Source organism: Marmota marmota, unplaced genomic scaffold (genome assembly GCF_001458135.2).
Source record: "Marmota marmota marmota unplaced genomic scaffold, marMar, whole genome shotgun sequence".
In the NCBI taxonomy this organism is placed as follows: Eukaryota; Metazoa; Chordata; class Mammalia; order Rodentia; family Sciuridae; genus Marmota; species Marmota marmota.
The window spans coordinates 1,758,627-1,767,306 of NW_026000005.1; the positions used below are offsets into that span (position 1 = coordinate 1,758,627).

The 8,680-nt window shown below is 35.4% G+C and overlaps 1 protein-coding gene across 10 annotated transcripts in view; it reads right to left on the reverse strand.

Moving 5' to 3' along the window:
- The window catches only part of Znf385b (zinc finger protein 385B), a 295,618-nt gene that overhangs the window by 103,234 nt on the left and 183,704 nt on the right, over positions 1 to 8,680 (reverse strand). The window contains exon 1 of one of the 10 annotated variants that reach the window (XM_015481112.2): positions 3,465 to 3,701. The exons of 8 other annotated variants lie outside the window; for them this stretch is intronic. In XM_015481112.2, the coding sequence (XP_015336598.1) occupies positions 3,465 to 3,528 (64 nt within the window). In that variant the 5' untranslated portion in view covers positions 3,529 to 3,701. Of the gene's footprint in view, positions 1 to 3,464; positions 3,702 to 8,680 lie in introns of those variants that run through there. One more of the 10 variants, XM_015481114.2, reaches the window with a different exon arrangement.

The following is an 8,680-nucleotide window of genomic DNA, read 5'->3' on the forward strand; positions in this document are numbered from 1 at the left end:
CACATGGCAGCCAGGGCTGTTTTGTGAGCAACATGATACTCACTGTCCCATCCCTATGGAAACTTGGTGTGGGGTGCCTGACCAGGCCATGCCAAGGACAGGGCGCACATAGATTGTGAGTAATGAGGCGATATTGGGACTAAGGTGGGAAAATGGGTGAGGGAGGGTTTGGAGAGAGAAGAAAGAGTAGTGGTTTAGTTTTTCAGAGTAGATTATAATTAGCACCGAGTACTTATTTGGAATTTTCTAGGATTTTCTAAAAAGGTTTTCTTCCCTTTTGTCTTTTCATTGTATGGCAAAAGTAAAAAAGAGCAAAAATAATATAAGCTGAAAAACCTAGTTACAGGCAGAATATTTCACTCCTTCAAACACAGGACTTAGGCAACTGGGAGGCAATGTGAGAAACATGGAGCGTCCTTTAACCCAGGGGATGCTTCTACTCAGAAGGATCCTTAGGAGCTATTTAGCAGATGGGATCAGTGCCTGGCTTGGCTCCTTAGAACTCTGCCATTGTTTTGACATTGTAGGAATTGAGGCTACCTGTTTCCATCATGCAGGCAGTTCTGGGGCACTAGTGATATGCAAAGCAGCATCAGATAAGGCTCTTCAGTGAATACCCAAGGATTTTCTATACCGGAAGTGATTCATATAAATGATTGTTCCTACACCTCTGTATCATGTTTACTTTTGTACCATTCTGCTGAATTTGTGCTAGGTTTTCTCTTATTGGGATTTCTTTTTCTTTTTCCTTAAAAAATATTCAATCTCATGAAAATAGAAGGGAGACTAAAATGTACATGAAAGGAATTCAAGAGAGGAAGGAGGGGAGGAATGTAATGGGGAATGAAATTGACCAAGTTATGTGCTTGTATGAATATGCCACAATGAGTAACCCACTATTCTGTATAATTACTATGCACCTACCAATAAAAAATTTCATTAAAATCATCAAAGTTTTTATTATTTGACTGTCAGGCTTCTTCTCTGTATGAGTCTTTACATGTACTAAAGAGTTAATTTTTATGTTGCATAAATTTAAGGTGAAGAGCAGAATAGGTAGGCAATTTAACATACCCATCATCTCACTTAAAAGTTACCTTAGTGTAACTTTTGTTGATTTTTAAAAATGAAAATGTTGATTTTTAAAAATAAATTCCACATGTGAGATCATGCAGTGTTTTTCTGTGTCTGTTCTATTTCACTCAACATAATGTCCTCCAGTTTCATCAATGTTGTTTCAAATGGCAGGATCCTCTTCTAAAGCTGAATCATATTCCTTACATGGATTTTCTTTTGGACTTCCCAAGTGAGTCCTTCTTATCCTCTCAATGAACACCAAAAGTCAAAGCCATAATGAATTTTTCAAAAAAGGAATTCCACTGAAAGCAAAGGATTTAATCACAGCATTCATATTTTCCTTTTCAATGATTTATTTTAAAAGGCAGCAAAGGAATGGAAATTTTTTTAGACTATTTTTTTTTTACTCTTGGTCTCTTCTGGACTTCAAACAGCCTTTTAAACTGATTTTGCTTTTAAAAGACAGCAATGGGAAGTAAACAAGCATAGAAATAGAACTGGTGTTCAATGTATTTAACTTGACAAAGTGTGTTTCCAGTTAAAAGAAATCCGAAGTTCCAAAATTTCATTATACATTTCCAAACTTTGATTAACATGTACCTCTGTCTCTCTTTCCCTAACATCCTCTTTCTCTTATTCCTCTCTGTCTCTCTCTCTCAATGTATTTTCTGGCTCTCCTCCCTTCTCTCTCTCATGCTCTCTGTGTGTGCCTGTCTCTCTTGATTCTTTGCTTCTTTCATTGTAATACTACTAAGGAACTAGAAAGCACTCAAAAAATTTGTCATTTACCTTGATTTAAGCTATATTGTATTAACTTTCTTTCATTATTTGCTTCTATAAATCAAAAGATGAAGAGCAAGATTGTGCAAGGATCAGAACAAGATGCAACAATTAAATTAGGTCACATCTCTGTTTATGTCTGAAGTAGTCCTGTCAGTTGCAACAACTGTGGTTTGATTTTATATGTACTGCCACAATGGTATGTGCCAGATGCATGTGAGAGTAGGACAGGTTAGGAACTCAAATTTTCAGGTTTATTTTATAGAAATTCAGCATTGTGTCCTGGGCTAACCAAATGTTATATACCTTTTCACTGGAGAGCACAGGATGCTTCTATATATATTAAGTAGCCTCCTTACATATATTTTATATATAATAAGTTGTCTTGTAAAATGTAACATGGCTTACAATCATCCTATATTTTTCTGATGTAGAAAATGATGCTCTGGAATAAATAATTCCACATAAAGCAAATATACAAAATGAAGGCAACAGCAGACACAGGTCTAGAAAAAAAGATTCTTCCAAAATTAGGTGCAAACCTATTGTAATAATTACACTGAGCAACAGTCTTGTCTGCCAAGAGTTTACACATCATAGAGTCACAAGGACTTTGGAAAAACTAATGTACTTTGGCTTTAACCTACTCATTTTTTGCAAGAGTTCACTGAACCCTCAGTGTTTACACCTACATCCACCAATGAAGCAGAATAAAAGGAGTCAATGTCTTTCAATATTTTCCAAACCACCTGAAATCCCAGTGGGAACTCTGAGATAAAAACATCTTCTCGGTGCCAAGAGTTTCTAAGTCCTTTCCTAACAGTAATGTTTACTCATGTTGTACAAATGGCAAAATTTAAAGGATAAGGATTTCTTAGATGAGAAAAACAAAGTGATAACATTAAAATAGGAATGAGAATTTCACAAGTATCTTTATATACATACAAAACACACTCGCCCTTTAACAGACAATACTCCCTCTGGAGGAGCTAGACTTACCTGGTTTCCAGAGAGATTTCTATGCCCCAGGGTCTAAATAAACATGAAATCATTGAGTTTTGACTTGAACTAGATGGAACATTAAAGTCTGAAATGTGCCCATCATAAAAATCATATGACAAGAGTGTAAATCACCCACGTCATTCAGTTTTATTACAGGCTCCCAGCCACTATTCTGTCAATCTGAATGTGGATTCTTGGACATATACAATCATCAACTTAAATACACTTTACAAGAGAAGAAAAAAAGGAGAGGGATTCTAATATATTTGAATTAAATATAAATCTCATTTTTGCCTAGTACTTACTCTGAGAAAAACTTCAAAAGAAAATAAATGGGAGCTCATAAAGACAAAAGGAAGTGAGAAATCAGTCACATCTTTATTATATTAAGCAGAGTGACTCAATAGTACAATTAAAATACAAACAAGTCAGGAAAATCAAAGTAATATTACAAAGGGGAGTCGTGAAATGAGCCAATTCCATTTTTCCTAATTCTGTTATTTTCCTCCTTTTCTGAAATTGATTTGAACTATTTTATATTTCTGTCACATACTTCATGAAAAAGTTCCCTGAGGTGTAAATGCTGATCAGTCAGCAACGCTTACCTTCACTTTTAAGAATACAGTTCACGTTTCCTTCTGCATTCAAGCACTGTACGAGGTATTGCATTTAGAGATAAATAATTCCATCATTTCAACCTGGTGCTCCTGTGAAATGTGGCGCTAGGAAACAGCCAACCGGCAGTGTGTCTGAACAAATCATATGTCCTGTAATTGCTGCTTAGCTCTAATTACTATTGAAGATAGTGTTTGCAACTTGATTCCAGGGAGAGGGCAGGCTACCTTCTGACGACACTGCACCAAATATATCCTAAAAGACTGACAAGTTACTTTCTTTCATGTAATTTTTTCCTTTATCATCTCCTGGGTACTCAGAAATTACCACTTGTCATGGGAAAAGGGAAATCACAATATCGGACACCCATCTCTCTTACCAAACAACAAAATAATTCAGTTCCCTCAAAATATCTTTTTATCATCATAATATGGAAATTTCAGTATCATTTATATTTCAATGGTTGTTTTTCCCTTTCCCAGGTGGACAATTAAATATTTTAAAATTGCTTTTAATCTCTAAAAGGAATGTTCTCAAAATGAACCTTGTTTATATTCTGTTAATATAGAATAGTTTATTTGCATACAATGAGACCTGAAAAATTATTTTTTCCCTATGGATTTTTATTTTAAATAAAAATTCAGAGCATATAATTCAAAATACTAAAGCAGACGGCAATTTGGTATTGATTTGGTATTAATAGGAATTTGGTATTAATAGGAATGTTTATATATCTCAGCTCAAAAATCTAATTTCAGTTATATAGGAAATTATCATGGTGAAATTAGCAGTTATATAGGCTTGCAACTAAAATGAAAAAATTATTTACTCCCATATTTAACTAATTTCACTTTACATTTAATGGTGTCTGACCATGTGATTAGAATAAGGATTATGATATGACCAGGTTACCCAGCATAGCTGTGACTAGATGGTTGTTTTGATGATTGTCATTGATACTGATGAGTTACTGGGCATCTGACTGAATGATAGAAACTTGAAATGACTGATGTTCACAAATGTCAGAAAGAATTTTGCACCTTTGATTGTGCAACTTTGTATATTTGCCAACCACAGCCAGCACTTTAGAGAGGTACAAAACAAATTACCCTTACCTTAATTCATATATTTGGTCTTTTTATGTCAGATTTGCACAGTAAATATCAGGGGCAGGTAAACCTAAGTGAATAATTAGATGCATCAATCAAAGTGGTAATTATAACACCAGCTTTTAGAAATGGTGCATTTCCCCAGGCCCAATGAGCTCAGGTAAGTTATGAATAATAACATAATAGCATTCTAAATGGAACACAGTATGCTAGCTCTATACTTATTTTCCCCCAAATAATAACTGCACACTTCTTACTCACATCATATTTAGCTCTTCATGACTAAAATAAAATTAAAGTCATGTCTGTGGTTTTTCTTTATTCTTTTTTTCCAATTAAATTTTCACCTATGATAGACTTTCCCCTAAGAAACCTCTGCTTAGTGGAGGTAATGCTGATGCTTCCTGCAAAGTATTTTTCTGTCATGGAACTAGGCAAAGCGTTCTATTCCTTTTTGTCTGCTCTTAAATTGTGCCTAATTCTTGGAGTATTTTTCTAGAACATTTTCACATCTGGCACTCTAGTGCATCTTCAAGCTCCCTAATTCTTTATTTGTAGCTCTCATATATTCTTAATTCAATAGCTCACAAAGCATGATCCTTAGACCAACTGCATCACTTGTAAGAAAAACGAATTCTCAGGTCTCACCCTAGATATTCAGAAGCACAAACTCTGGAGATAGAGCCCAGGAATGTATGTTTTAACAAGCCCCTTGGTGACTTGAAGCCTGTGGGTGTTCAAGAACCGTCAGCCAATGGTGCATGTTTGTACTAAGAACAGAGGGAGAATGGGATAAGGAGCATTGAGCTTTTACGGGGAAGACCATGGGAGAGGTCAAGGCTCAGCAGAAGGGTGGCATTTGTGGTCATATAAAGACGGGAAGAAACTGGATGGGAAGGAGGCACCAGGAATTCCCGACCTGGCCAACTCATCACCCACTTTAAGGCTTCACTCAATAAAACTCATCTTTCTTCAGTCATTCCATTCTTTAAAGAAAACTTACTTCATTCCTATTAACCTCTTAGCCTATCAACTACTCTCTCCGTTTCCTTCAATTTCAACTCATTTTAGAATAGCCTACACTTCCTTTAACTTTTTATTATTCTCTGGTTTCATAAATCCTAATTTAGCTTCCTAATAGAACTATGGTTTTAAAGGTCTTTTTTAGTCCTCCTTGACCTGTGTACTATTGGTAGACTAAGATCCCACCATCTAAGCTGCCTATTTTTGGAGTCAACTAGTGTATTTTCAACCACTTCCTGAACCCTTCCCACCTTAACTTCAACTTGTATAATTAAAGAGGTTATCCTGGCCTCCCTTCCCGAATTCCCTCATCTTGCTCCCCAAGGATGTTTCTGTGGTAGAATTCATTCTACTGCCTGGCACCATGAGCCTTGTTACACAGACTCTAAAACTTGAAGCTGTATTTGCCTTATCCTTCTTCCAGTTTCCTCAATCACATGAGTTATCTTTAAGACATCTGTCATCTCCTTTTTCTTTTCTTACCCATCACTGTTACCATCACTGAGGTCCACATTGGCTGGTCACTAACATAATTCTTTAATCATTGTATTCCTCCTGTAATCAAATGAATTCTTAAGAACAGTTTGGATTGATCATTTTCCTATTTAAATGTCTTCCATGGCTCCTGTTAGTGAGTTACAGGCTCTGAAATCCAATACACCTTTTCAAATCTCTGCTCTTCTTGCTTACTAGCTGAGCAACATTACATGAATTAATTGACTTAAGCCCCAATTTTCTCAGATAATTAGGAATAAAACAGTAATCACATCTCCTGAGGAGACGTGAGGAAAATGCTTATAAATTCTTACCACAGTGCCTACAACACTGAAGGATTTAGTAAATGACAAACATAATCATCGCCATAATCAAAGTCATCACCATAGAATCCAGTTCCAATGCCTCAGTTTAGCAATCATTGCCATTCTCAATTCAACTGGAAACCATTTCTCATTTATACTTTGTAAGGCTTGTTAAACAGGATTCTTCCTTAAGGGCAAGGATCCCATCTTTCTTTCCTTCCTTCCTTCTTTCCTTCCTACCTTCTTCCCTTCTTCCTGTCTCTGGCCCCTTAGGTAGTGTCTGACACCTGGTCCTTGCTCAAGAAGTGTTCTCTGCATTATGCACTAGCTGGTTCTTGCAGATATATACTTTAATAGTTCTATCATTTTGTTTATGTCACACCTCCAAGCATGCTTGTCTCTTTTGGTCCTCTTTTAAATTCTCTTCATTTTCACGTGGCATTTTAAATGCCATTTCTTCTAGGAAAGCTTCTCTCTTCCCTCATGAGAAAGTACCTTGCTTTCCTCTGAACTACAATCCATTGAATTTACACTGAAGACATTCGCTTGTGAATTTTGTGTCTGAGCCTTCTTCCTCAAGCAGCCCTAAGGTCTTTTGGATCAGAGGCTAGATTTGTTTCACTGATGTTTTTCAAATGCCTCACCCGGAGAAGGCACTCAATGAATGTGTTGAATGAATGAGTGAGGCCCAGGAACAGATATATATATATATATTTTTTTTTTCTTCCAGATCATAGGGTTTCTTTTTCTTTTTTTTTATTAGCTACACATGACATTACAATGATCTTGGCAATTCATACATTTGAATCACTGGGGTATAATTTCTCATTTTTCTGATTGTACAGATTGCAGAATCATACTGGTCATAGAGTCACCTATATACATACAGCAATCATAATGTCTATTCTATTCTGCTGCCCTAGATCTATATTTTTATTGTAACAACCACATAGTTGCTTATTATTCAATTATTAAGGTTTTATTTCCCATTCATAATTATGGATTACCATCAAACTGTACATGGCTTGTGAGATTTACAGAAAAAGTTCGAGAGAACCCTTATAAATGGGATGTTCCGTTAACCTTGGTTTTAAAGTCTGTCTAGAACCCAAGCATTTTTCATAGAAACAAAGTCATATGTGGTCACTGGCTTCCTATAATAGTCCTCAGAAGTTCAATTAACCCATAGGATGGCTGTATGGAACAGAGGATAACACTAGAAATAGCATCTTAATGACATTACTATAAGGGGCCTTGAAAAGGAGTCACTATTCTTGATGAGTGTTTATGAAGATGCTCAGTCTTCTTTGCTATAAATCCTTGGCTTTTTCTTTATTTTTTATATTTTAAAACATATTCAGAAAGCTAGAACCAGAAACCAGTTTTGTAGATTCAAATGATTACTTTTCGCTGGGCACAGTGGCACACACCTGAAATCCCAGTGGCTTGAGAGGCTAAGACAGGAGGATTGTGAGTTCAAAGCCAGCTCCCAAACCAAGTAAGGGGCTACGCAACTCAGTGAGACTCTGTAAATAAAATACAAAATAGGGCCTCAGAGTTGACTGAGTGCCTCAGAGTTGAATCCCAGGTGCCAAAAAAAAAAAAGGTTATTTTTTTTATTGACAGGATGAATGTGATTTATGAGTGTGATGATAATAAATTATAAATTTAGAAAATGGAAGTCCTCTAGAAAGTATATATATTTGAAATTTTTAGAAATCAGAAATCATTTCCTCCATGATTCTAAATTTCATGTTCTTTGTTTATGTTCTGAATTAAGTTTTAATTGACTATGGCCTCTGATCTTTAGCTTTTCTTGGTTCCTTTATCAGGAATCCCCTGGCAAATATATAATGACTTGTTGACAAACTTTTAATTACATTCATTATAGGGGTCTGTTATTTTAAAGTAACTCTTGAGTGAGTAAATAATCCCTTTTTAATGGAAATGTGATTGTCATCCCAATGATCTGAAATTCAATTTTGGATTTTTACAAATTTACATATTTAAAGAAGTCTATAAACATATTATCTATGAATAAAATGTATTTTCACTGTCTTTTGCTTCCCCCCTCATAGAACTAAACATGGCAAGCTGAAAAGTGATGTCCCTGGTTAAAAAAGGCAACTGTATTTGGAGAACACTAATAGTATATCTGAGATAAGGGAATCTAATACAAAATTTAGTGTAAATTATTGGCACTGACATAAAGGTAGTATAAGACAAAAATCTCCACAAGGGCAGGGATCTTTTTTTTTTTTTTTTTTTTTTTTT